Source organism: Paroedura picta, chromosome 10 (genome assembly GCF_049243985.1).
Source record: "Paroedura picta isolate Pp20150507F chromosome 10, Ppicta_v3.0, whole genome shotgun sequence".
NCBI classification, from domain to species: Eukaryota; Metazoa; Chordata; class Lepidosauria; order Squamata; family Gekkonidae; genus Paroedura; species Paroedura picta.
Window position 1 is genome coordinate 87,807,942 of NC_135378.1, and position 27,854 is coordinate 87,835,795.

At 57.5% G+C, this 27,854-nt stretch overlaps 1 protein-coding gene and 1 long non-coding RNA gene across 3 annotated transcripts; one reads left to right on the top strand and one right to left on the bottom strand.

Annotated features, from left to right (window-relative positions):
• The first annotated feature begins 584 nt into the window (after positions 1-584).
• On the top strand, positions 585-27,534 carry LOC143820058 (uncharacterized). Of its 2 annotated transcripts, XR_013225217.1 has the most exons (4): positions 585-745; positions 15,334-15,519; positions 25,081-25,155; positions 26,965-27,534. It is a non-coding gene; the product is annotated as an uncharacterized LOC143820058 (long non-coding RNA). The 2 variants fall into 2 exon arrangements; XR_013225216.1 differs by lacking the exon at positions 25,081-25,155 and having other exon boundaries at positions 26,965-27,524.
• Positions 8,197-13,999, bottom strand: LOC143819577 (homeobox protein notochord-like). Its single transcript, XM_077301372.1, has 3 exons — positions 13,934-13,999; positions 11,744-11,958; positions 8,197-10,716 (listed from the first exon to the last, which is right to left on the bottom strand). Exons 2-3 carry the CDS (start codon positions 11,873-11,875, stop codon positions 10,558-10,560), a joined length of 291 nt encoding a protein of 96 aa, XP_077157487.1. The 5' UTR covers positions 11,876-11,958; positions 13,934-13,999; the 3' UTR covers positions 8,197-10,557.
• Positions 27,535-27,854: the final 320 nt, after the last annotated feature.

A 27,854-nucleotide genomic window follows, 5' to 3' on the forward strand; every position in this document is an offset into this window, starting at 1 on the left:
CAGTGGGCGGCGGGAAGTCAGGGGCACCGGCAGGAAAGCAAGTGGAGCAGGGTTAGCAATAAGACCCCTAAGGAATGGATGGTTGAAAGCACAGGTGCAATCAATTCCACCCGATATCCAGAACACGATAAACGCCAGTGAGAGGCCCGCAGGATTCAACCTGGCATGGAAAGCATGGAAGACGCCAGCAGGGAACAAACAGGCTTGGGCGGTTGTGCAGACCAATTCTTGAGATGGGGCCAAACCCCAGGTTCCCAATGTGATTGTGGTGCAGCCCCACAAGGAACTTCCCTCCTTTTACAGGAAGGCGAGCGTTGTGCTTTCCAGGGGAAGATGAGGGAGCCCTTGGACCTCTCCCGAGCTGGGATTGAGTGGTTTTAAGTTTTCCTGATATATACGTGTGTGTTTTGGTTTGAAAAAAGCATAAAACCATCTGCATAATATTTGGAACCAGAGATGCATTTTGAATGGGACTAAGGGAGGTTTCCTCCTCCTGTTCAGTGGCTTGAAAAAGAATCCTTGAAACGGGGAGGGAGATTTAGGGAGCTGGTCCTTGTGGTGATCAACAACAGTCATCAGCAGCCCGGTCCTTCAACAGCAGTCCTTCTCAGCTTCTTCAATCAGAGCAATCTTTGGAGACTCATTGAAATGATGGGCCCTTTTGTGACGGAATTCCTACGCAGAGCGACGCTTTGGTGCGCTGATGTTCTAACACACATCTGACTTCTGGATATATATCGTGTTGGTAGGAATTGGAATATTTTGAATTGCTTTGTAAAATCATAGTGTTTTTGGTGATTGTGTACATCGGATTCGAGATATACTGGTTTCCTTTTTCGGTGTAGTCTGCACCACTTGGCCTTCCATTATCAGGAGACACAGACAGAAAAGGGACTGCAGGAGGCCTGGGCCCAGGGAATGTCATGTGGGGCTGGACTACCTGGGAGCAAGAGGGCTGCTCAGCCCCGGGGAGGGTCCCTCAGCTTGTGGAGGCCGGGGAAGAAACAAGCCCAGCCTGTGAGGCCCACCTGGATCTGGATGTGCCGGAAAGGATGGGTGTCTGACGCCGCCTTCCAGCCTGGGAAGCCCTCTAGATAGCTCCAGAGCCAGCCCCTGCCATGTTGTCATAGTCCCATTGTATACGGCACTAGTCAGACCACACCTGGAGTACTGTGTGCAGTTCTGGAGGCCTCACTTCAAGAAGGACGTAGATAAAATTGAAAGGGTACAGAGGAGAGCGACGAAGATGATCTGGGGCCAAGGGACCAAGCCCTATGAAGATAGGTTGAGGGACTTGGGAATGTTCAGCCTGGAGAAAAGGAGGTTGAGAGGGGACATGATAGCCCTCTTTAAGTATTTGAAAGGTTGTCACTTGGAGGAGGGCAGGATGCTGTTTCTGCTGGCTGCAGAGGAGAGGACATGCAGTAATGGGTTTAAACTACAAGTACAACGATATAGGCTAGATATCAGGAAAAAAATTTTCACAGTCAGAGTAGTTCAGCAGTGGAATAGGCTGCCTAAGGAGGTGGTGAGCTCCCCCTCACTGGCAGTCTTCAAGCAAAGGTTGGATACACACTTTTCTTGGATGCTTTAGGATGCTTTGGGCTGATCCTGCGTTGAGCAGGGGGTTGGACTAGATGGCCTGTGTGGCCCCTTCCAACTCTATGATTCTATGATTCTAAGTTACCTGAACAGGTGTAAGGCATTGTCCTGGATGGATTTTTAGGACTCAGGGCAATAGAATTCAAGCCAGGTGTTCAAGCTAAGGACGGTGTTCCAGAGCTCTGCTTCACTCAGAGCCATTTATCTGTCTCTGCCCAGTAAGGTTCCCCGCCTTCCATTGGGAGCTTCACCTGTGCGGCCCTAAGAGGACCAATCCAGGCGTGGTCATCAGAGCCTGAACACAAAAAAGAAGTCCCCTGAAAGGCTCCTGTCAGGCATCCATGCAGACAGAGGCACGGGAGCACTCTGCGCATAGAATGCTGCTTACAGGTTTGACGCTGGGGTAATCCAGCCTGCGGCACATAACTCGTTTCCAGTTAGTCCCAGCAGAGCCAACCAGACACTGTGCTCTTTGTGATGGACCCGATCCCTGCAGGGTCACTGACTCTTGAGGAGTGTTTGGTCCTCGCCAGAGTGCTTCAGAGCGTTTGTCTGCATGATGTGGGACCTTTCCTGCATAGTCATTATTGGAGAGTTCATGCGTCCCTCCGATTACCATGCCTGAATTTGCCCTCTCCGGAGGGTTGCTGTGTTGCTCTTCTCTCTCTTGAGTATCCTTGGCCTTGCGTTCAACCCCGCCCCCCCCTGGGCCTGGAGCTCTCCTGCAATTACAACTGATCTTCAGCCAGCAGAGATCAGACACCCCCCCCCCCCCCGAGGAACTGGCAGCTTCAGAGGGCAAACTCTTCAGAGGGTAAGCCATAGATGCTAGTGAGATCCTTCTCCAAATCCCTCCAGTCTTCAGGAATTGGTCATGCTGGAGTTGGCAAGCCTGCCTCCCACCCCCCACCCCCCATGAAACCCCATCTTGGAAGATCCACAGCAAAAGCTCCGTGTCCCTCCGTGTCTTTAATCCGGGCCGACTCCTGACTCCTTGGGATGAAGCAGCAGCAGGGCTGGCCAGAGGTGTCTCCCTGGCTCACGGGAGAGCGCCACTCTTGTAGAGCGGCCTTGAACGCACCCTCTGGCGCCACAGGACAATTACCCGCCCCCCTGCCCAAGCCAGGGGCTGAAAGGAGCGCAGGGCCGTTCTGCTGGCCGGAGACAGGCTGCCATCCTGCCCCCGTCCTGTTTCGAGGAGCCCTGGCAGGAGCCCATCGTATTCTGCTCAAGGTTGCTGCTCTGTGCCCACGTGGGCTGCTCTGGGCCCAGTTCCCCCGGCTGCTCTGCCACGGCTTTCCCTGGGCTCAGGGAGACCCTTGGAAGCCTCCGGGTGCCTCAGCCACATGGAGGGGCTGCTTGCCTGGGGGGGGGGGGTGCACAGGTCAGCCTAGTCATGAGCTTCATCCCCAAAGGGGACCCAGTCATGGGGCAGGGGAGCATCCCTTTCATGCGGCCCAGTCACATGACGACACTATCGTGGGGGGGGGGATCACCGACTGAGCCAAGATTGGGCTGCCAGGGAGTCAGGGGGGGACACACAATCTTTGTCCCTGCCGGGGGGGGGGGAGGGCTTTTTTGGCGGTTATTTCCCCATGCAAAACACTCCCATCTCCATACTCCCTCCCGCAGCCGCTGCATCTCCCTTGGCTGACAAAAGGACGGAAGGGGGGGAGGGGGGCAGAGGGGGCGTCAGGAACAAGCCAGGAGTTCAAATGTGAAGCGATTAAAAAGACTCAATCGAAGGCTGGCCAGATAAGGCGGGAGGGGGGCTCCTTCCCTATTTAACATTCATTGGATTGAATAATCAGCCCTCATTATCTCAAATTGGCTGCAATATTTGCCCTCAAAATGCTAATTTGAAGCTGGCTGGGAGCACGGCGGACTGATGTCGGGGCTGCTGTGCGGGGCGCGGGGCGCTCCAGGGGCCGTTCCCGTTTAAAACAAAATAACAATCTTCATCATCCCAACCAAATTCTATCAAAGCCTCGCCCGGCTCCGCCCGGGAGACACCGCCTCGCTGCCCTGCTTTGCGTAGAAATGGCGATTCCCAGCCGGGGAGTCAAATGAGAGCCCTTATCGGCTGCTTTTCGGGGATGGGGAGTTTATCGTTAATCTGGCAAAAAGGAAGCGAGGGAAATGTTTCTATTATCTTTCTGTCAGCGGGGAAGCGTTCCTGCTCTGCCTCTCCTGCCAAGCAGGCCGGCTGCTGACCTCTGAGAGGCGGGGGGGGGGGGGGAGAGAGACGCTCCTTCCCTGCTCATGGCGTGGAGGAAAAGGGTCCGGGAGGCAGCCCCATTGCTGGCTGGCTGGCCACATTCCAGAGGGCTGCCTTAGAGGGCCAGGGCGAGTGTGGGGCCCGCTGCCCTGTCCAACGTCACCCTGTGGTGAGGGCGCCCTGGGGACAGGGCAAGGGGTGCGGTTGGTGGGCCAAAGCAGGGACGGGACACAGTCCAGCAGGCCTCTGGGCCACTCTCTAGAGCCCCTGGTTTGTGTGACTCTGTGTTGGGAAACACCTGGAGACTGGGGGAGGGGGGCTGGGGAATTCAGTAGGGTACAAGGCCGCCATTTTCTCTAGTTGAACTGACCACTGGAGCCTGGAGATTGGTTGTAATGCTGGGAAGTCCCCAGGCCCTCCCTACCAGAATTACCTCAGGCCCCGACCATGATGGCCCAACCTGGCTCCCTAGATCTCCGAAGCTAAGCCCGGTCAGCCCTCGCTAGGACTTGGGTGGGAGACCCTCCAGGAGGCCCCGGGCCCAGGCACAGAGGCCGGTACCCCACTGGTTCAGCTGGGACCTGGCGGCCCTTCCCACCACCATCATGGGCAGCAGACTCTCCACAGAGGCCAATGGCAGCTGCAGGATGGTGGGAGGGAGTGCCAGGCACAGAGGGCATCACTGGCAGCTGGGTTGCCTTGGCCTCACAGGGAAGCCACCTGCAAATGATGGCTGAAGGGCAGCCAGAACATAACAGCCACCAGCCTGGGGGTGCAGCTTCGGACCGGGAGCTTCATGTTCAGCTTTCTGCTCTGCCACGATGTGGCGGATGACCGTGGGTGGGCCAGAGCTCCTGTGGCAGGGCTGTTGTCAGGCCAGCTGGAAGGCAGGAGGACATCTGCACTCCTTGAACATCTGCTGCGGACTGAACCTGGTCCATTATGGCATGTGAAGAAGAGTGCACAAAGGGATGTCCCTGCAGGGAACATGGATGCCCCTCCTGGATTCAGCCTTTGTCTTGGTCCATCAAAGTCCCTCCTTTACTCAGACTGGTAGCAGGTGTCCAAGGTGTTTCACTGGCCTTTTGTGACCGGGGGTGCTGGGGATTGAACCCAGGACCTTCTGTGTGCCAAGCAGAGGCTCTTCCCTCAAGCTACCGCTCTCCGGAGTGTCAGGAAGAGGTCTTTCACACTGCCTCTCGCCTGATGCTTGTAGCTGGAGATGCTTCTTGGGACTGGACATGAGATCTTCTGCATCCCAAGCAGGTGCTCCAGTGCTGAGCCCTGGTGCCTCTTCTGTGCGACAGAGTTTCTACCAGAGAACTGGGAACAGGTTCCAGCTCCATTTCCAGCTTTTCACTGCTGGGGAAAGAAATGCAGAAAGAGCTTGTTTCTTCTGTTCTGTTCCTGCTGCGGTATGCAGTCGCAGAGACAGAGGGCTGGAAGGGGCCTTGAGGGTCCCGAGGCAGGAAATGCACAGTACTGCCCCCTCCCCCAGCGACCACTGCTCTATAGCCAAGATTCCCGGGCCAATCAGTCCTTCCTGATGCCAAGGGGGCAACTGGCATTCCCCTGGGCACGTAAGGAGTGAGCTGAGTCCGCTTCCTCCCTTCCTGCCCCGTCTCATAGTCTGCATCCCCAGTGGGAGGAACGGCTCCTCGGCTACACAGGCTCGGCCACAGAACTCCCCCCCTCCCCCGTCCAGGGTTGCCCAGCCCTTCTCCCCCTTCCCCTCCCCCATGTCCCCAGAGAGCTCTTGGAGGGCTTTAAAAATAAGCCCCCCCCCCCCGTCATTGTTTCAGGCAGACGGCCACGTAGATCCACCTGTGTCCCTGGCTCCCTCTCCCTGGGAGCCCCAGTTCTGTCCCCATTGGAGGGGGAGCCTCTTGGCCTGCTGCGGGGGGGGGGGGGGTCCCAGCGGATGCTAAAAGAGATGCGGCCTCTGCAGCAGGGCGCTCGGCCAGGCAAGCCACCCCGGCATAATGCTGTTTACATTATTACCCTTTCTAAAAGTCAATCAATAGATAATAATGCCGGAATAATAGAGAGACTTCGGAAGCCCATTTGGCGAGCGGGATTAGGGACACTGCAGGGCAATTCCTCTGCAAATCGCCTCCATCCGGCGTTAGTGATGCACAGATTCACTCGTTAGATTACCCAGCATTCCGCCGGGCGGCTTTCCGTGACCTCTTTCGGATGCAGGCCCCACACTCTGTTTGCACAGCAAAGGGCAATTGTAGCCAAGCTCAGAGGGTCTCCTGTTGACAAGCAACGATGGAAATCCCCCACTCTCGATTCTGCCAGTGGCTCCTCCGGGCGCCTGGCAAGGACACGCTCAGCTGGACAGATGGGCCTCCTGCCCCTCCGCCCGGCGGGCCCAGATGGCGCTCCGGGAGCTGCCAGGAGGACAAGCGGCAGGAAGGGCAACGGGCTGGGAGGCCCTGGAGGCACTCAGGGGCCCACCCTATCTGGCGAGGTGGGCCTGCTGAGCTCTTCCCCCTCCCCAAGCCCCCCTTCCCCTGGTCCAAAGCTCCAGGGACACCCCACCTGCACCCCAGAGCTGCCCCCCCTAAAGAAGGGCTGTGACGTTTCCCTCCCAAAAGGTAAAGGTATCCCCTGTGCAAGCACCGAGTCCTGTCGGACCCTTGGGGTGACGCCCTCCAGCGTTTTCATGGCAGACTCAATACGGGGTGGTTTGCCAGTGCCTTCCCCAGTCATTACCGTTTACCCCCCAGCAGCAAGCTGGGTACTCATTTCACCGACCTCAGAAGGATGGAAGGCTGAGTCAACCTTGAGCCGGCTGCTGGGATCGAACTCCCAGCCTCATGGGCAGAGCTTTCAGACTGCATGTCTGCTGCCTTACCACTCTGCGCCACAATTTCTGACTGTTTGCGGGAGCTTCGCACTCCTGCCAGTTCAGGTCCGTGGCTCCGGGAAGGAGGGACCTTTGGTCAGCTGTTTAACTCCGAGGTTTGGGATCCGTTCAGGGATCTTTTACCAGCTGTCACTTTGCCTGACAGAGAGATTCGCCCTGGATGCTTGTGCGACTTGAAACCACGCCCGGCCCGGCCGCTCCGTCGGAGCCCTGGCCCTCCTTCAGCCTGCGAGGGGCCTCCTGGATGGCCTGAGAGCGCGGATCCGCCCGTCCCGGCCCCGCCGCGGCCTTCCTGTGGCCCAGCGGCTCTCCTCGCTCTTCCTCCAAGCCTCCGCCCCTGCCCGCTCTCGTTCTCGCTCTCGCTCGTTCCCTCCAAGGCCGCCCCCACGTCTCCTTCAGGAGTGCCCCCTCCCGCTCGAGGCCCCCGAGCCAGGTGGGTCCGTCATAAGGCGCTCCTAGGGCTGCTGCGGCTGAGCCTGAAAGCCCCCTCCCCTCCCCGGCAGGACCTCCAGAGGCAGGGAAGGTGCCCGCTGGTGCCCCCGCGGCTGCTTGGCTCCCAGGGCCACGGCCGCTCGGGGAAGCTCCAGGAGCCTCCCGACCCAGATATGGCAACCGTGCGCCCTCAAAGCCAGCGCCCGGCGGAGAGCGCCGTTCCCCGAGGGGCTCTCCGGGCCGGGGAAGCCGCGTTCGTGGGGGAGCAGAGCCCTCGCCTGGCCGCGCCGCGCCACAACACCCGTCTCCAGCTCAGTGGATGGAGCCATTGCTTGGTCAGCACCCCTCCTCCCAGGACAGCTGGGCATCACTTAAGCCGTCTCTGCAGCCGCATCCTGCAATATGAGAATTGCACAGCCGTGGCAAGACGGCTTCCAAGGCTGTATTTTTACACCTTTGCATTTATATGTACAGGAGGTATCTGAAGGACCCTCTGCTCCCAGATGCTCCTGCCCAGAAAGTAAAATCGCAGCCCCCCCCCCAATGGTCCCATAAACTAAAGGGGGGATGAGAGAGGGCCTTTTCAGTGGCGATTAAATGTTGTAAATAACAGGTATTTCGCTTTAAACCGTTTGTTCCCCTTCCTCCCAAAAGGATAACAGGCGCCAATTCAAGAACTTGATGGCCTCTTGGACTTTTCATCCCACTCCCCGCCCCCCCACATCCTCCCCCACAAGGCCTCTGCTCTGTTGTGCCCAGAGGTGAGCCTCCAGGCCCAGCCCCTCCCAGTGGGCCTTCTTCCCTTCAGCCACGCAGGCTCCACTTCGGCCCAGCAAGAAGCAAGAAGCAAGAAGGAGCCCTGACTGGTTTCAGTGGGACCTTTGCAAGACTCACTCTGGGCTGGAAGGGAGTCCAATTCATTTCCTTAAAATTAAGTTTCACAATGTTTAAGAAGCCTTGCTTATTAGGGAGTAAATATATAATTGGCTGACCCTTCCCATCCCCACGAAGAATTCACTCACTCATTTTCCTGTAACTTGGTTTTATTGTGGTACAAAAGTGTCACAAGGAAAAATAAATAAATATTTCAGATTTAGCATCTCAGTCAACAAATTGCAGCCACTCAGCTACAGCCACAACACAAAACGGGGCGGGAGGGGGAGCAAGCTAGACTTTGCAGAATTGCTCAGAGCTGCAATTTAGGAGAGGAGACCAAGCCGAGGGCCAGGCTGTGTCCTGGAGGCCTGTTGCCTGGTGGGGCAACAACCAGGCCCCTCCCCACCCCACCCCACCCCACTCACAGAGTGGTTACAGCACCAAGAGGACATGGGCGGTGGGCAGTGCCTCCTCTGCACAAGCCGAGGTGAAGGCAGACAAGACCTCCTAGGGGGGTGCGGTGCAGAGCCTGCCTGGAACCTGCCCAAAGCGGTAGGCAGCAGCCACCTGGCACTTAGGGAAGGGTCCCCAGCAGGGTGCCCCCTGTTTATACAAGTGGGTGGGGCCTGGCAGAGCATTTCCCCAACAGGGCTCCTGGCTGGCTGCTGGAGGCATCATTGGCCGGGCTTCAGCAGCAGCTGCCACCCAAGCCCAAGAGTCTTCTGTTGAAAAGCTAAGCTAGTCTGATGTAGTGGTTAAGAGCGGCAGCCTCTACTCTGGAGAACTGTGTGACCTTGATCCAGTCACAGTTCTCTCAGAGCTCTCAGCATCCCCTACCTCACAGGGTGTCTGTTGTGGGGAAAGGAAGGGAAAGCAACTGGAAACCACTTTGAGACTCTCTTGAGTAGAGAAAAGTGGGCTATGAAAACCAGCTACTTCTCCTCCCCTCCCTCCCCCAGTTGCTGTAGGAGGCCGTTTCCCCCGCCCCACCTGCAGGAGGTACCGGCTGCTCAGGTACTGGATGACTGAACTCACCCACAGGCAAAGGAGTTCTCTCCACAGCTAGAACAACTGGGAAGCCCCCAGCCACACCAGACCCCCCCCCCCCGCACGTCACTGGCCAGAGCAGGAGAAAGACATTTCGGGGGGCCCAGAGGCCCCAAGCCAGAGCCAGTGGATCTGCTGCCTTTCCATCCCCAAAGAGGGTGCCAAAGACAGACCTTGGGTTGCCAATCTCCAGGAGGTGGAGCACTTCACTTCAGCATTCTAGTCCGAGGCTCCTCCCTTCTCCTGCTCGGCTGAGATTCTAACAGTCTGACTCACACAGAGCAGGAAAAGACCCCAAGGGGGCATCCAGTCCAGCCCCCCACTTTCTCAGGGACTAAAAAATCACACCCTCCTGGCAAGTACTCATCCAGGCTCCTCCTAAAAACTTCCAATGAAGGAGATTCCGCCACCCTCCGAGGCAGCAGGTTCCATCTACAGACAGCCCTCACTGCCAGAAAAGGCTTCCTAATACTGAACTGGACCCTCACTTCCCGCAGACTGAGCCCCCGGCTCCTAGTCCCGGTCTCTAGAGCTGCAGGGAGCAAGTTGGCCCCCTCTGCAACAGGTCTGCCTTTGACATAGCTCAACACAGCTGTCCCATCACCTCTGGCCTCCTCTACTCCAAGGGGGCACAACTTCTCTCAAAGGATTTGAAAGGAAGGCAGGGAGCGGTTCCAGTTGGCAGCAGTAATAGGTTGGCTGCGGTAATAGGTTTAAAGTATGTGGAGAATGGTGCTGGCTAGTTATCAGGGGGGGAAAGTTTCACAGCCAGAGTAATTCAGCTGTAGAATGGGCTGCCTCAGAAGGTGGGGAGCTGCCCCTCACTGGCCGTCTTCAAGCAGCAGCTGGACTGACCCTTCTCCTGGCTGCTGGAGGCTGATCCTGCATTGAGCAGGGGGTGGGACTAGATGGCCTGCCTGGCCCCTTCCCACTCTAGGATTCTAAGGAGCTGCTCCTCACTGGCCATCTTTAAGCAGCGGCTGTACAGATCCTTCTCCTGGATGCTTCAGGCTGACCCTGCACTGAGCAGGGGGTGGGACTAGATGACTGCTGTGGCCCCTTCCCACTCTACAATTCAAGGATTCTAAGCTAACCTCTCCTCATAAGGCCCCTCAGCCATCCCAGTCTCCCTTCTCATGGAGGAGGAAGGAGAGTCCTGTTGCTGAGCCTGCACCAGGACATCAGCAGGGGGCTTCTTCTGGAGACGAAGAGCTCCCTTTCTTCTCTTCTGCCTCCATCACGCTCTGCAGAGGCTCTCCCGGGACCACCAGGCTGGCCATGGAGCAAAAAACATGGGCCTACGAGGCCTGGCCTCGGCCTGCTGCCCAGGGCGTAGCAGCCACCCTGGAGGCTGGGACCCAACAAATGCTGGCTAGCGCTGGAAGGCAGTCGGGTGCAGCTCCTGGTAAGTTCTGCCAGGCAGGGCCTAAGAGCACAGGCGATCCGGTCCTGCTCCTCCTTCCTGCCAGGGCCATCTGCAGCTGGGGCCGGAAAGCCCCCAAGGCACCTAGACTTCAACTTCCAGAGGGTCTTCCTCACTGTCCTGTCCCTCAGGCCGCTCGGCAGAAGTTGGTTGTGCCAGGGCCAACTGAGACAGCTTTGCAGCCTTCTGCTCCAAGCTCTGCTTCCGCCACTTAATTCTTCTGTTTTGGAACCACACCTTCACCTGCAGGGAGGGAGGGAGGGAGGGAGGGAGGGCAAAATCACCCAACATTAGAACGGCCAAGTATGAGAGCCAGCCGGGTCCACAGAACGCTTTGCTCCACTTTGACCTGGCCAGGTGACCCTTCTCAGCCCACCCGCATCTCTCTCTGATGCCCTCAGGGTTTATTTATTTATAATGCAATTTCTTATCTGCCCTCTCTCTGTAGGCGCAGAGCAGAGTACTTCATAGCAGACATCAAAAACTAAAGGACACACAAAACCATAAACAATACATTGAATTAAACTTCCAGTGGCAGCTGCTGGCCAGTGACAAAGCAGCAGGAGAGCTGAGATCTGGGAGATCCCAGGACATGTTCTCTCCTCTCTAGGGCAGCAGCCCCCCCCCCCTCCCTGGCTCCGTCATGCAGAACTGGACTCTCCTGGTGGGGCCAGCCACAAAGAGCGGCTCAGGGGGAGGGGGGCTGTGCTGTTCCGTGGAGGTTATGCCCCCAAGGGGGGCAAGGTCCTTACCAGGTTGTTAACACAATGTTTCTATGACAGGGATGGCCAAACTGTGGCTCTCCAGATGTCCGTGGCTGGGGCTCATGGGAATTGTAGTCCATGGCCGTCTGGAGAACCACAGTTTGGCTACCCCTATCCTATGCTGTCGCCTCATTTTAACCTGTAAGATGCACGTCTCTAGAGAGGTGGCAGACATATGCCCATAGCACACCGTGTGAATGCCATTAATGAATGGAAGCCACCTGGGCTAGGCTGCCTCTCCCTCTCAGCCTCACCTTCCCCATCGGCAATGTTGAGTGATAACACTGTCCCGCCGCAAAGGGCCACGAGAAGCATCACAACAAATGCCCAGGAGCCCCCTGTACAAGAGAGGCATCTGGACTGTGTTCTCTTTAGCAAGCAATGCAGAATGTGTAGCAACTGCAGCAAGAAGGGGGGTGACACACTCCTCTTCCAGTTACTGTGCCCCCCCCCTATGGCAACAGATCTTTTATGTCCAAGGCAGGGGACACCCCTCCACCCTTTACCTGGGTCTCAGTGAGGCTCAGCGTGGCAGCCAGATCCACCCGCTCGGTGCCCACCATGTACTGCTGCTTGAGGAACTCTTTCTCCAGCCGCTCCAGCTGCTCCGGAGTAAAGACCGTGCGAACCCTCTTCATCTTGCAGGGACCCCCGGACCGCCACGGGAGGGGAGACCCCAGAGAGCGGACGGATGTGCACTGAGAGAGCTCCAGACCTGGGACTGCAAAGAGGGTGGTGGGAGAGTCAGATGGGGCGGCCCCAGAAGCCCTGACCCCAAACCTCTCGTGAGAGTGCAGGGCAGAGCAACAAGAGAGTCAAGACATCTGAAAGAGGCCCCGCCCCACACCTCTTCAGGCCACCAGGGGGAGGGGCACCTGAATGCTTCCCAACACTGAAGCTCTGCACTGACACGCACACAGAAAGGCAGCATGCAAGGGAACGGGTCCCTGCGGGATTGCTCCCTTCTCCTGCACAGCACTGCCAGGCGAACAGAACAGCGTGGCTTGAGGCCCAGGAAGGACATTCTCGACTTGCCCCCATGCTGCCACTGCTGCCCAAGAACAAGCTGGTCTGGGTGGTGTGGGTTAAGCCAGGTGAGGGTCGCAGGACCAGAGGGCCCTCTCGCCCCCCCCCCCCACACACACACACCTGTGCTGTGACACAGTGTCTAAAAAGCATCCTGCAGCATGCCGGGGTCCTATGCCTGCTGGCAGTGTTGGGGAAGGGGGGGGGATGACAATTGGTGGACACCAGACAGTTTTCCTCCTGCATCCAAGGGGAGAAATTGGGGAGGTTGCTCTATCAGCGTATTGGAACGTCTACCCTGAGATCTCCCCAGGGTCTGTCTATCTGATGAAAGTAACCCGGCAACTATTAACTTTTAACAGCACAGATCAATTAATGGTGAGCCTGTCTTCTGAACAGACAGAGAATGCGAGGAAAGGCAAGCTTGTGAAAATGAACCCTAGAGCTACGTCAAAAACAAGCGCCAAATTAATCTAACTTTTCTCAACCATATTTGAGAAAAGTTAGATTAATACGTAAAGTTTTAAAGTTAACCAGCATTTAGGCTATTGTCCTCAAACTGCTTTTTGGGCGTTTTGCTCTAGACCCAGGACTACCCCTGGCATCTTCCGATGGTCCCAACAAGGAAACTCTGAGCAGCTCCTCACAGTGATGCATCTTATGGGAACGTGTCTGACCTCAAAACATGTTGATGAGCACCATTGCTGGGAGGGAGGCTCTCTCAGCACTAGGGAAGGACAGTCAGCCAGCAGGGGCATCTGTGGGGCCCTTTTGGAGGCCAGGGAAGGGGCCCGACGCTCTCTACTCAAGGGCAACGGAGCTAAGGTTCCAGAAGCCGTTCTGATCACCAGCGGCCATCAAGAGCGGACCGGCCCAGGAACTCACAGTGCGAGGAAAGACACACAGGACTGGCAAGGAAGGGGGGGGGACATCAGGCCCCCTGAAACACCCATGGCGGGGGGGGGGGATTCCCTTCCTCTCTCCGCAAGCAGGGTTGCCCAGGCACACTCCGGCCTTGAGCTGACAGGGGGAAGATCCGTAGCCGATGGGTTTAGGAATTCCAGGGGCAAGGGGGCAGCAGCGCTTGTGCCAGGGGTTGGGCTGCCAGCGGGACTGAACAGGGGGGGTCTCTCCCTCCAACCAGCTGATGAAGGCACAGGGCAGCAAGGCACCCCCAGGGCAGCCCGGAACAGACCCAGGTCACCCATCCTCAGGAAGCTCCCCCACCAGGATTTTGACAGTGACACAGTCCCGTCCACCCCCCCCCCCCCGCAAAGTGCACTGGCGGGGACCTTCCGCCTGTAACTCTGGCAGCCCTGGCCCCCACTTGCCTGCCTGCCTGCCCGCCCAGGGGAAAAGGAGAGGAGGCCGTCCAGCGTGGGGGGGGGCAGCCCTTCCGTCGGAGGGAGCGCCCCAGAGCTGGACGAAGGCTCCAGCCTGGAGCTGCCTGGCCTCGGGCTCCGGGGGCTGCATCAGGAGAGGAAGCACAAGGCCCCTCGGGGGGGGGAGGCCGCGGGCAGAGCCCCCCCCCCCCCAGCAAAGCTCCTCTTCGGGCTGTGCGGGCGGCCCGGCTGGTCGCCCCAGCGAAAGACACCCGCGCGGATGAGCGCCGGACCCAGGCAGGCCGGGCGGCCGTCGGGGGGCGCGGGGCTGCCGGGGCGGCGGCTCACCTGCGGCTCTGGGGCGCGGCGTGGGCGGCAGGAAGGCGGCGGGCGGCTCGGCCAGGTAGACGGCGGCGGGGCAGGGCAGGAGGCCGACGGCGCAGGGCAGGCGCGGGGCGGGCCAGGCGGCGGGCGGCGGGGGCGGCGGGCGGGGGCCCCGTCGGGCCGGCTCGGGCCTGGCCAGCAGCGACTCGATGTCGAAGCGGCCCTTGGGCGGCGGCAGAAGCGGCGGCGGCAGCAGCGGGGCCTCGGCGGGGGCGGCCCCCAGCTCGCGCCACCCGGCCGGCCCCGGTGGGCTCTGCAGCATCGTGGCCGCGTCGAAGGAGGGCTGGCGGGCGCGGGCGCCACTTTTATAGGGCCCGCGGGCGACAGGGGGCGGGGCGCCAGCTCTGCCTCGCTTGGCGAGCCCCTGCTCGTCGGAACGCGCCGGCAATGGCCTGGCAAGAGCAGCGGCTCAGGCCAAGGCCAAGCCCGGTCGGGCCGCCCCTTGTGCGCCGCCTGGCTCGGAAATGCCGCGGGCGCGCTCGCCTGCTGTCTGCCCGGGAGCCGGCGCCAGGGCACGGAAGGGCGTTGGGCTGGGAGGGGTTTGCATTGGCACGCGCCGCAACGCTTCTGGACGGTCTGAAAGGTGCCCCCCCCCGGGGTCCTCCTAGGTGAACCATGGCTCCTCATGAGTAGGGGCCGAGCTCCCTCTGGGGTTAGAGATCCGTGCGCGGGTGGGCGGGGGTCCGGACGAAGGCAGCAGTGCTGGGGCCGCGGCGGAGCCCTCGGTCGGAACCGCCCCCCCTTTCCTCCCGACGCTTGCCCCGATCCCTGCTGTGGCAGGAGGCAGGAGGAGGCACGGGAGTCTCCCCATCCGGAGAGCCGCTGCCAGCCTGAGCAGCCCTTGAGGGCAGCGCCGGGCGTCCCCCGCCGTCCCCTCTTCCACCAGAGGGGGCGATGCCCGCAAGGGAGAGGCCGGGCGGAGAAATGCCCTGTCCCCCCCCCCCCCCCCGCAAGGGCCCTGCCATGCCGGCAAGGCAATGCGATGGTGGTGAGCCTTCCTCTCCGGTTCCCGAGCCCCAGGTCTTCGGATGCTCTCCGGAACCTCCCGTGACCGGGGGCTGCTGCGGAAGGGCCTGGTCTCCCCACCCAAGAAGGTCAGCTGGCCAGCCCCACAAAGGTCCGCGTCTGGAACTGGGGCCTGATTGTATTCTGCTCTGGAGCTCTTTGGGCCGCCTTGTGTAATTCTCAGGGGTTGTATTATTATGTATGAAACTTCTATACCACCCTCCCAATATGGCGGTGTTTTTGTAAACTTGGTAATATTTATATTTTAAGTGTATATATGGGCCCTCCCATTCATTAAGCTTTTGGATATTTTGGGGTTGAGTTCCCACCCCCTTCTTGCCTTTTGTTCTGTTCTCCAGAGAACAACAGCTGAAATGAAGACAAAAACAGGAGGGACAACGGAGGCTGTTTTAGAGGGACCCTCTGTTTCCACCGGGGAAAAGAAGACCCTCGAAGCAGACGAGGCGTTTCCGGACCCCTCCGAGGCTGGTGGCTGTGTGTCCATCCTCCCAGCAGGCATCGTGCTCCCACTGTGTTCAGCCTCGGTAACACTCAAAGCATAAACCTGGGGAACCCTTATGTTGCATGCAGAGAGGCACTGTGCATGTTCAAAGCTGGCCCGTTGCCCCTCTCTGGGGCTCTGGGAGTCCTGCTGGGGCCACTGACTGCTGAGCAGTGAGATTCCTGACAGCAACCCCCCCGCCCGCCTGCCCACCCGCCCACAATGCTCAGCAAGGGATGAGTCTAGGTCAGGATGTGAAGGCTGGCCAGGGACACCTGGGGCTGCCTAACTGAGGCCAAGGAGCCCACTTGGGACCATGGATGTCATCCAAAGGAGTGGAAGTCGGAGCTGGCTGGGGGAAGGTCCATAAACTGGGAAGGGAGTGAGGTTCCAGCAGGAACCATTCAGACTTCAGATACATGCTGTTAGGGATTGAACTGGAGGCAGCTAACCAAGGGGAGAGCTTAGCGTTGAGGTGCGGGTGGAAAATGGCATGGAAGTGCCAGCTCCCCCCCCCAGTGGTGGGGACAGAGATAATCAGAATCACACAGGCCACCAAGGGCCATCCAGTCCAGCCCCCCACCTTCTCAGGCTCTCCGGAAAGGACACTGTCTGTTCTGGAGGGATGGCCTCAGGGAGGCTGCAAAGGACCCCCCCCCCCCCCCCCCGTCAACTGGAAACAGAACTCATGGGCTCAACAGACCTTCCTGTTGCACTCTGTTCCAGGGGCAATGTTGCAATCCTTTCTCATGCCATTGATGTCAATGGATTTACAAGGGTGTAAGGGAACATGATCTACATCTAAATAGATCTTCCTGATAGAGTCATTGTCCTGACTGGCCTGATCTTATCAGATTCTGGAAGCAAAGTGCTTGTGGGGGGGAGACTCCCCAGGAAGCCCAGGGCCATGAGGCAGAGGAAGGCAATGGCCAGTCACCTCTGAACACTGCTTGCCTTGACCCCCCCCCCCATCGCCCTTAGAATCGCTGCCCAGAGGTTGGCCAGTGCAAGTATCTTTCCCAACCTGGGGCAAAACAAAGCAGACTGGACTAAGGCATAGCAGCATTTGAGAATGGAGCTCCTGGGTCCGGGTTCCAAATGTAGTCTGTACCCGGGTACAGTCTTGTGTGGGAGGACGGTCAAGTTAACCTGATACAATCAGAGCCCAGCAGCACCTTTAAGACCAACAAAGATTTATTCAGCTTTCGAGTGTGAGCACTCTTCCTCAGCTTGCCCTCGAAAGCTCCCGCCCTGAATAAATCTGTGTTGGTCTTAAAGGTGCCTGACTGGACTCTGGTTCTATGGTGCTCCTTCAGACCAAGACGGCTGCCCCTCTGAATCTAAGTTAACCTGAAACAGAGGTTCCTTTAAGGCAGGGACATGCTGCAGTTTTCCTCTTAGGGAAAGCTATGCCATCTGATGTAAAAATCTCTAGTATGAAGTGCTGGAGGTGCATCTGCTCAGAGACATACTCTGCAACAGGGGTGAGCAAACGGCCTGCATCGTCGTCCACGTAGTCCATGAGCCCCTGCCAGCACTGTGGTCCAAGGACATCTGGAGGGTCACAGTTGGCCCACCTTGCGCTATAGTATCACTTCCGATCCTAAAGATGAAAAACAATCTAGACCATTCTTCCTCAACCTGGCTTCCTGAGACCCTGGGGTTTCTTGACCGCCCTGCAAGGGTTTCCCAAATCAGTGGAAGTTAATTCATTTTATAACTTTTTCAAACATTTATCAGGTGCTCTGACCATATATGGTTATGTCGACCCACCCACCCAAGATGACCAATGCTGGGAGTGGGAAGGGGAGAGACCCCCGGTGGGCATGTGCACAGCTCTGCTTCCCGACCCCATTCTGCAGGATGAGGGCTCCGCTTCTGGGGCGGAGGAAGGCTCATCTAGGGGCATCTCCGCCTGGGAGTTTGGATCCGGTGGTTCTACCTGAGATGTTTTGTTCCTCGCATCTGGTTTCCAGCCAGGCTTTTCTTCCCAGGGTGGGGGTGGGGTGCTGGAGGGGGCGGGGCTCTGTGGTTTTCCAGAAGCGGCTTTCTACCCCCATTTACAGCTTCCGAATTTGAACCTCGGATGGAAAAAATAAACAAAGGGGCTTCTTGGCTTGGCAATGAGACGACCCCCCCCCCTGGACATTGTGGGGTCAGTTTCAAGGGTGCCAGAGATGCTTCAGGGAGGCTCCCCAGGACTCCTTGGGGCACACCCGGGGGGGGGGAGAGAGACTGCAGAGGCAGCCACTTGAGGATTGAGGGTGTGGGGGGGGGGACAAAGTGTCTTGGGTTAGGCCTGGCATGGACCCCCACCAGTGAGCAGCCCTTCTGCCACTGCTTGTCCCCCTAGCATCTGGAGCAACATAGAAATGCTCCCCACAGGGAGAAAACGGGGCAGAGTAGGTGTGAAATTTCTCATGGGCAAAGCAGAGGAATGGATCCCCCAGGGTGCCAAGGGTGAGAGGGGGGGAGGCCCGATTCTGGCAGTGGACCCAGTGGGGCTTTGTGTGCCAGGGATTGTAAAATGCCCCTCCCCTCTGAGGGGCTCAATGGGGAACAAGCCCCCAGCCCATCTAATAGTCATTAGCATCAATTAGACGCCTTTGAAGCAGCCTGGGGCTTTGTGCCTGGGCCCCTTTCAGGCAGCCCATAATAACATCTGGAAGGAGGGAGGGAGCAGCCTTTTATCTCTTGTCAAGGTGCTTGGAATGTTAATGCCCCGTTCCTTAATGGAGCTACCAGGAAATGCTTTTCACTCCTGGGCTCTGGGCTGGGGGGGGGGTTGTTTAGAGAAGGGGCCTGGGGCCTCCTTGCCTGATTGCTCCTGGCCAGGCCTGGCCTGCTGTCTCCGGTCCCCTGAAAAGAAAGAGGTGCCTCCCCAGCGGCTCTTCCTTCCTGCCCACCCAGCAGGTGGGGCTGCAAGAGCCCATGCCCTCCGGCAACAAGCCCCCTGGCCTGGCCCAGTCCCAAGAAGCAGGTGGCTGAGCCCCCCCCCCCCGCAGCTTGCCCCCTCGTGGGAGATTTCCCAGGTCATTACCAGGGGTGAAAATCTCCAGCTTCGAAACAGGAACCCATTAGCCAAGGTGGGGGAGGGCCCTTTGTCAAGCAGGCAGGGGCACGAGGGAGGGGGCACCCCCAGGAAACCCACAGATGCAGCCAAGGGGACCAGCACCCACCGCTTTGCCATCCTCATGGGCAGGAGCTCTTGACTGCCATGGACCACAGCCGGAATGGCCCGAGAGCGGGCATCCGTTCCCCAGGCTCCCCAGGAGGTGGCGGCACCCAGCCTCAAGCGTGGCATGAGGATTAACTGCCACTGAACCACCCTTGGTCAGGCTGAGGAGCTGTGGCCCCCTTCCATTGGGTGCCAACCTCCAAGGGGCGCCTGGAGATCCCCCAGGATTACCCCCCCCAATGAGGTCTCCCCCTTGCCTGGGCTCCATTCCAAAATTTCTGGGGATTTGCCAGTGTGGAGTTAGCATCCCAGCGTCCCAGGCCTCACCCCCCCCCATTCTCCAGGAGATTCCAACCTTTGGCGTGCTATAAGCGAGGAGGATGATCCGGGGCCACCTGGGGACCAAGCCCCGCGAGGAAAGGCCGAGGGACTTGGGAATGTGCAGCCTGGAGAAAGGGAGGCTGAGGGGGGACAGGAGGGCTGCCCTTAAAGTGTCTGAAGGATTGTGGCTTGGAGGAGGGAAGGGAGAAGTTCCTGTTGGCCACAGAGCATGGAGCCCGAAGTAATGGCTTTAAACTAGGCATCGGGCTGCCTAAGGAGGGGGTGAGCTCCCCCTCCCAGGCAGTCTTCAAGCAGTGGCAGATTCAGCGGATGCTTAGGGCTGATCCTGCATTGAGCAGGGAGTGGGACTAGATGGCTCCTTCCAACTCCATCATCCTATGAGTGCTCAAACAATTTCCTGGACATGGTTGGGGTAATTCTGACAGCAGCCCTTCAAGGTAGACCACTTTTGCCTTCCATTGGCTACTGAGGCTGTGAGGAAAGAGGCTTGACCAGTTCCTGATGGCCCTAGCTCTGTGTGTGTGTGTGTATGTGTGTGTGTGTGTGTGTGTGTGTGTGTGTGTGTGTAAGAGAGAGAGAGATTGGTCATGACAATGGATGCTGGGCAGCCACCTGCCTGGCTTTGTGGATTGCCTGTCTGGGCCTGAGGGGCGCCCAGCCATTCCAAGGGAGGGGGCTCTCCTCTGGATCCTGTCAGGCTGGGCAGTGGGGGGGAGGCTCTCCTCTGCTCCTTTGTCCAGGGCAGCCAGAGCACAAGGAGAGCGGAGCTTGCCTGTGACTGTGCCCAGCCACTTTTCTCTGGGGAGATCTCTCTTCTACACACACACACCTCCTCCACAACAGAAAGTGGGAGCAGATCATGTCAGACTGTCTCCCAGAGCTGTGTTCGAATTGTGCAAAGAAAGATTCCATCTAGGCAGGGACACCCACCTGCCTTCCGAAAGTGCTCAGGGCAGCAACAGCAAAAAGGGGAAATGTTGGGACTTGAGTCGGGCAGATGAGCCCCCGTTATTTTTTGACTGTTAACAAAGTCAAAGCAAACTTTACACATCAAGTAGCTCAGAGACAGAAAAACCTCCATTCAGTGAAAATAGATGACGGTAGACAAAGTGACCCATGCGAATGTTGGCCCTAGGAGCGCCAAGAGTCAAATCCACCCGAATGGCTAACCTCTCATCATGAGACGGACCTTGTTCTGACCCAGCTGGCCTCTCCTGATATTCAGGTGGTCTAAAGGCCAAACTCCATTTTCGGAGGGCATGAGGTCCCCCACCCTGGAACTAGCTCAATGACGCATTTCCCCTTCTGTAAGTAAGCCCCTTTAATCCATGAAACCAAGTGTGACTCCAGGGGCCCCTTGAAGACCAACCAAATTTCATTCTGGGGAGAAGCTTTTGGCTCAGCAGAAGAGCATACCTGGCATGTAGAAGGTCCTGGGTCCAAGCCACGGCAGCATCTTCAGCCACACACAAGGACAAGGACACAGTAACAGGCTATGACAGACCCCCAACCTGAGACCCTGGAGCTGGGCCCACCTAAGTGGCCAAGAAAGACCAGGGGCCTGATTCAGGTATGTTCAGCCAAGCTGGTCAAAGCATTCAGCCTTTGGAAAATGAAACCCTGACAAAGGGGAAGCTAGAAGAGCCACCTCTCAAACCCTGGAGCAGGACAGGATGAGGCCCAGCCCCTCCCAAAGCCCCTGAAGGCTGGGCAGGGCTGCAGCCCAGCAGCCAGGCAAGCGGGGAGGGGGGGGCCAAGCCTGCTCTTCCCAGCCCACCTGGAGGCAGCAGCAGCAGCAGAAGGCAGAGCCTGACTCAGGGCCTCCTCTGTGCCTGCAGCTGGGCACACCAGGCCAGCGCAGCTTGGGCAGGAAGCACACAAATGGTGCCCAAGCCACGCCAAGGGGGTGCCGGAACTCAGGGCCCAACCATAGGGGTCACCTGCTTCCCGGAGCCCGTGCCCAGTGTGAAGGACTGGGGCTTGCTCTGAAATCCTTGGCCAGTGGACACCAGACGCCATCCTTCCCACCTGGTTCCCAAGGGGCAGCTCTGCTCCATGCCGCTGGGCCACCCAAGGGCATCCACAGGGAGGGGGAAACAAGCCCTCGGGAACACTCAGGGCCTCTGGTGGTCTAGCTGGAGGCGTGCCTGCGTCCGCGGACCATTCCTACACATCCCCAAGGTCTCCTTGTGGTCCCAGCCCCTGTGAGAAAGAAAAGACACCTGCCTGGCCTGGCTGGCCAGCTCAGTTTGCAAAGTTTGTGGGACTTGCTAAGGACGTGAAAAGGTCTACTCCCTCCTGGAGTGAGGGTGGGGGGGAGGACAGACGGATGGATGGAAGGGCGGACTGATGCTGAACTCTTCAGAAGGGCCTTGGGCACATTGTGGGCAGTATTTTAACATGCTGCCCTTGAGGGCACCTCCCCATAAGGCCAAGTTTGAGTCCTTTAAGACCAACAAAGTTCTCTCCAAGGTGTGTACTTTCATGTTCACTCCCATGAAGCTGGACTCAAACTTTTTGTTCTGCTGCTTCAGACCAACATGGTGACCTGCCTGAATTTTTTAGGACTCTTACGATTGGTTTTCCTGATGTATCATTTTCCTGTCCCCCAGTTCTGGAGCTGAAACCCTGTGGGTCGCTTGACCCCTGTTCCCACTGGGAGGGTGTCTCAGAGCAGAAGGTGATGAGCCAAGGGCAGAGGTGACAAAACTACCCCAAAGTGTCTCCGCAGAGGTTTGTCCAGCACAGACAAGATGGCCAGGTGTATCCTCCTCCCCCCCCCCCCCCGTGATAAGGCCTGCTCCCCGGACGCCTCCTCTGCCAGCGGTGGTCTGACCGGGCTGCAGCAGGGCAGGGAGTGGGCAGAGCACCTGTCCCAGGGCTGCTTAGTCCCGCCCCACAGGCCATATGCCAAGGCAGGGAAGGCTTTGACACCTTCTGAACAAGATGGCCCCAGCAAGCTGGAGGGTGGGGGGCCAAAGGGGAGGGGGGCTGACTCTGTGTTCAAGAGAGACATCTCTACTTGCATGTTAATGGAGGTTGTGGGGCCCAGGAGAGAAGACATCCGGAACCTTAATTTTTGTCTGAATTAATTGGAATTACATACAACCCAAATGGCCCTTGATTTGGCAGGGGAACAGTCCTGACTGAGCCACAATCCCAGTGCTGCACCCCCCTCCCCCACTTCTAATTGGGATGCTAATGACCAGAGGGGATTGGAAAGTGTTCCCAGACTCCCTGGCCTGGGGCAAACAAGCCGCCACAATAGGATCACAAATGGCACGGGCAGCGGGGGGGGGGGGGGGGGGGCAGGAGGACTCCATCCCATCAGCCACGGGGCTGGGCAGGGGATTTATCTGCTGGCCCTGACAATAACCGCATGTTCTTAATCCACACAGCAAAGGGTTCGCAGGAGGGGAGGGAGCCAGTGAAAATCATTAAGGCCAGGCCAGTCTTCGGGGTGAGGAGGCCCTTTTGTCTGGTGTGCATTGGGGTGATGGTGCCCCATGGCAGAGGGCCAGGGAGGGAAATGCCTGCAGTGGGCCTGTTCCGACAGTGGCACGAGCAATGCTGGGCCTGGACCCAAGTCCACCCCAGTTTGGGGGCCCCTGGCTGCTGGACTGCTGGACTTCCCTTGCGCTGCCTTGACTTCCCTTGACCAACAGAGTCAGTCCTCCCTTGGGTCAGGAAGGACCTGGAGATTTGGGAACTCAGACTGGGGAGTGGAAGAACGGGGGGGGGGGGGCAAGGCCAGAGAGTCCACCTTCCTGAGCAGTCAGTTTCTAAAAGGGAGGTCTGTAGGCCCCACGGGGAGGTTGGCAACCCTGCCTTCCTCCCCCCTCTCCTCCAGGACAGAGAGAGCTCCCTCCTCTTGCTGCTGCTATTTCGTCTGAAGGGGTCTCACTCATCCCAGGGCGGGAGAGGCTTAGCTGTTCCCTTTCCCCAAAGCGAAGGCCGGGTGCGGTTGTGCCAAATGTGGAGAGGGCAAGCCATCTCCCCCAGCCGCCCAGGGGCAGCCACCTCTCCCCAGGCCCTTGGGATGTGCTGCCTTGTCCTGTGCCAGGGGGCCTCCAGAGGCAGACCTGAGCCCCTTTCCTCCTGGGGTGGGGTGGGGGGCAGGATTACGCAGGGAGGCTGGCATTTTAAAACAGGGCCTTTGGCTCCCAGCAGCTGCCAGAGCCCACTCAGCGTGTCATCTGGAGGTGCCAGAAGGGCCTTGGCCACCCGCAGCAGGGCCCAGCATGGGGCTTGGGGGGGGGGAAGAGAGGGGAGAGGCCTTCCTTCCAGGCCCCTGCCCCACAGCTGGGCCCCCTTTCCCCACTTTTCCCCCACAGTGACCCCCTGTTCTTGCCCGGCCGTGGGGTGGAAGGAGCCCCCTGCAAGCAGACTCTGAGAGCCGGCTTTGGCATTGTGATGGCCAGCCGTGCCTCCCCCCCTTCCTCACCGACCAAGATACACCAGAGCTGGCAACCACAGCGCTGCTTCCTCAGGGCTTGCACTGGAAAAGCAGAGGACTTGATGGGCACAGCCAGTCCTGGGACGCTGTCCTGAGCCGCCTGACGGAACTGGCGCAAGGCAGGTTTACATGGAAGGCCCTGCTAATTCCCCTTCTGGAACAGGGAGGAAATGCCGCTCCCCAAGAACAATGTCTGGGTGCCATAATCCTGGTCTTCAAAGAGGACAGGTCAATTGGATTACGGTGGACGGGGAGGCGCCCCTCGTCCAGCTTGCTCCCTGCCTGGGGATTAGCCCGGGCCTCAAAGGGCCCGACATCTTCAGGTGCTCGTGCTGAAACAAGGACACTGCGGGAAGAGGGCCGCTGCATTGACCACAGGGGGGCAGGGGGGCAGGGGGGCAGAAGCCACTGGCAATATCTTAATCAGACACAGCTGGGGACGGGAGGGGTGGGGCAGGAGAATTAGTACAAAACCAGCAGAGAGGGAGGGAGGGAGGGAGAAGAGCCAGCTTGCTGGAAGCAGCGGGCAAGAAATCAAATGGATGGATAGATGGATACATGATTGCATAAGGAAGGAAGGAAGGAAGGAAGGAAGGAAGGAAGGAAGGAAGGAAGGAAGGAAGGAAGGAAGGAAGGAAGGAAGGAAGGAAGGAAGGAAGGAAGGAAGGAAGGAAGGAAGGAAGGAAGGAAGGAAGGAAGGAGAATAGGACTCAGGGTTAAGAAAGGAAGGGAGGGAAGGAGGGACGGAGGGAGGGAGAAGCCAGTCCCTTGGCTCTTCTCTGCACCATGTTCTTCCTCACGATGTGTTCATTCATTCACTCACAATGTAATCTAGTTTTGAAAACAGTCACCCCTTAAATCAAGAGTATCCCTTGGATAATCACAAAATCACGACGCTTTGGCTCCCTTACTTTGGACCTATCATGCGATCCAACTCAATGGAGAAAGCAGCTATGCCAGGACTGGCCAGTAGAAAAATGAAACCAGGCCGACAAAGAACACGGTGGTTAGACACGATCAAACTGGACGCCAGCCAGGACACGGCACGGCTGAGGGAGGCCATGAGGGACCGAGGATCCTGGCGACAGCTGTGCCCTGGGATCGCCAAGAGTTGACTGCACTGAATGGCTGACAGGAATAACAACCGTCTCTTGGAGAGCACAGAAATGACCTACACTGGTGCGGACATATAAGAACCAAGATGATTTATTTCGTTTCTCCCCCTCCCCCCTCCAGAAAACAATCCTTTCTCACACTGAATATAACCCCCCCCCCGAAAGATAGCATTACCGAGGAGCATGAATGTGCTGGCTCTTCCACCCCCTATGCACAATCACTGACCCCCTGTGAGGGAGGTGAGGCTGAGAGAGCCCTGAGATTACTGAAGAAGAAGAAGAGTTGGTTCTTATACGCCGCTTTTCTCTACCCAAAGGAGTCTCAAAGCAGCTTCCAATCACCTTCCCTTTCCTCTCCCCACAACAGACACCCTGTGAGGGAGGTGAGACTGAGAGAGCCCTGAAATTACTGAAGAAGAAGAAGAAGAGTTGGTTCTTATATGCCGCTTTTCTCTACCCAAAGGAGTCTCAAAGGGGCTTCATATCACCTTCCCTTTTCTCTCCCCACAACAGACACCCTGTGAGGTGGGTGAGGCTGAGAGAGCCCTGATATTCCTGCTCGGTCAGAACAGCTTGATCAGAGCTGAGGTAAGCCCAAGGTCACCCAGCTGGCTGCATGAGGGGGAGGGTTAAAATGAATTTCAATAGTGATGAATGTAAATTTTTTCATTTAGGTAGGGAAAATCATATGCATCACTACAGGATGGGTAAGACTTGTTTTGGCAGCAGTATGTGAGAAAAGGATCTGGGGTCTTAGTAGACCACACACTGAACATGGGTCAGCAGTGTGACTCGATAGCTAAAAAGGGAAACAAAATTTGGGGCTGTATTAGAAGAACTGTAGTGTCCAGACCATATGAAGTAATGTTACCTCTTTTCTCTGCTCTGGTAAGACCTCACTCAAGGTAGTGTGTTCAGTTTTGGGCACCACAGCTGAAGAAGGATGTGAGTGTGAGTGGATCGTGTCCAGAGGAGGGCAATGAAAATGGGGAGGGGTCTGGAGACCAAGGTTGAGTGAGCTTGGTCTATTTAGCCTGGAGAGAAGGTGATTAAGAGGTGATATAACAACCATCTTCAAGTACTTGAAGGGCTGTCATACAGAAGACCGGGCAGAGTTGTTTTCTGTTGCCCCAAAGGGTCGGACCAGAATCAATGGGTTGACGTCAATTCAAAATAATTTTCAGCTAAACATGAAAGAAGTTCCTGACAGTTTGAGTAGTTCCTCAGTGGAACAGGCTTCCTCGGGAGGTGATGGGTTCTCTTGCACCAGTGGAACATTGCTGACCTGGAGGAAGCCAAGGACTTAACACCCCCCCCCCCCAATAGCCTCTCCTGGCTGGCAGTTGGCAGCTCTGAGGCCATAAATGCACAAGATTGCCCCCCAGAACTGAAAGGGTAGCCCAGCCCTTCTACTGCGTGGTTTTGTCCAGGGTCTACAGTGGGCGGGGCCCAGCCGGAAAGAGCTTTTGCGCCCTGCAAATAGGGCCCTGTAAAGGGGGAGAGATGAAAGGCCAGGCTTGTGAAAGAGACCTGCCTCTTCTGAGCCTCCACAGCAGCCCTGGCAGGCCCAAGAGACAAAGGCAGTGGGAGTGGGCGGGGGGGGGCACCTGGCCCACCCCTCACGTTATTTGTTTATTTGTGTGATTTTTAGGAAGGAGAGTCCCCCCTTCAAAGGCAGCTCTGCAAACAAGACACCCCCCCCCCAGCAGAGTGGTCAAACATGTTCAAAGGGTGTCCCCTGGGATTTCCAAGTGCTGCCCTCCCGGACACCCCCTCTGCCAAAGGGAATGGCAAACACAGATTTCTCCTTCCTGAGATGGAAGGGGGGACGCATCTGCCCCTACCTCTGGCCGCGTGACTAGGAAAGGGGCCAGGAGGGATATGGCACATACATGTGGGGACAGGGGGAGAATGGGTGATGTCCAGCTCCACCTTGTTTGCACGGAACATGCACAGACATGGGACCTGCTGGTCTGTTCCTCAGTGGGACACCCGCTGGGTGTTGGCTGGGGGCAGGAAACTGGGTGGGTGGTCCAGTAATTGTTAGCCCCCCATTAGTATGATCAGCTTGCTGCTACTTTGTGCCCCTCTCAAAAGGAAACTGATGGGGACAGAGTTTATATTCCCCCCCCCCCCACTTTGTGTGGAAGGTGGTCTGCAGGGGCCCACTTGAGCAAGTTTCCGTATCATCAACAGAAAGGCCAAAGCTGAGAGTGAGCTAAGATTGCCCAGAGAAGCCCATTGTAACAAGAAAAGATTTTTCAGTTATGTGAGGAGCAAATGTAAAGTAAAGGAGGCAATAGGCCCACTGTTGGGTGCAGATGGACAAACTCTAATGGAAGATGCAGAGAAAGCAGAAAGGCTTAGTGCCTATTTTACATCTGTTTTTTCCCACAGGTCAAAGTGTTTAGGCACATCTAGAGATGGCCATAGCCAAGAGGTAGTGTCTGGGTGGCAGACTGACATGGACAGAGAGGTTGTTGAGAGGCATTGGATGAGTTCAAATCCCCTAGGCCGGATGAAATGCACCCGAGAGTGCTCAAAGAACTTTCCAGAGAACTTGCACAGCCCTTGTCCATCATCTTCGGGAGCTCTTTAAGGACTGGAGATGTCCCGGAAGACTGGAAGAGAGCAAACGTTATTCCGATCTTCAAAAAAGGGAGGAAGGATGACCCGGGAAACTACAGACCAGTGAGTCTGACCTCTGTTGTGGGGAAGATAATGGAGCAGATATTAAAGGGAGCGATCTGCGAACATCTGGGGGACAATTTGGTGATCCAAGGAAGTCAGCATGGATTTGCCTCCAACAAGTCCTGCCAGACCAACCTGGTTTCCTTTTTTGACCAAGTAACAGGTTTGCTGGATCGTGGAAATTCGGTTGATGTCATTGACTTGGATTTTAGTAAAGCTTTTGACAAGGTTCCCCATGATGTTCTGATGGATAAACTGGTTAGAGAACCGCACTCAAAGAGTTGTTGTCAATGGTGTTGTTGTCAATCCAGTCCATCTAGTCCCACCCCCTGCTCAGTGCAGGATCAGCCTCAAGCATCCAGGAGAAGGATCTGTCCAGCCGCTGCTTGAAGTTGGCCAGTGAGGGGGAGCTCCCCACCTCTTCCACTGCTGAACTAGACTCCTAGACTCCTAGAGTGGGAAGGGGCCATGCAGGCCATCTAGTCCCACCCCCTGCTCAGTGCAGGGTCAGCCTGAAGCATCCAGGAGAAGGGTCTGTCCAGCCGCTGCTTGAAGACGGCCAGTGAGGGGGAGCTCCCCACCTCCCTAGGCAGCCC

Coding starts and splice junctions, on each gene's coding strand:
- LOC143819577 (XM_077301372.1), bottom strand. CDS start 11,875: ATGAAGAGGGTTCGCACGGTCTTTACTCCGGAGCAGCTGGAGCGGCTG. Junction 10,717..11,743: donor TGAGCCTCACTGAGACCCAG/GTAAAGGGTGGA, acceptor CCCTCCCTGCAG/GTGAAGGTGTGGTTCCAAAA.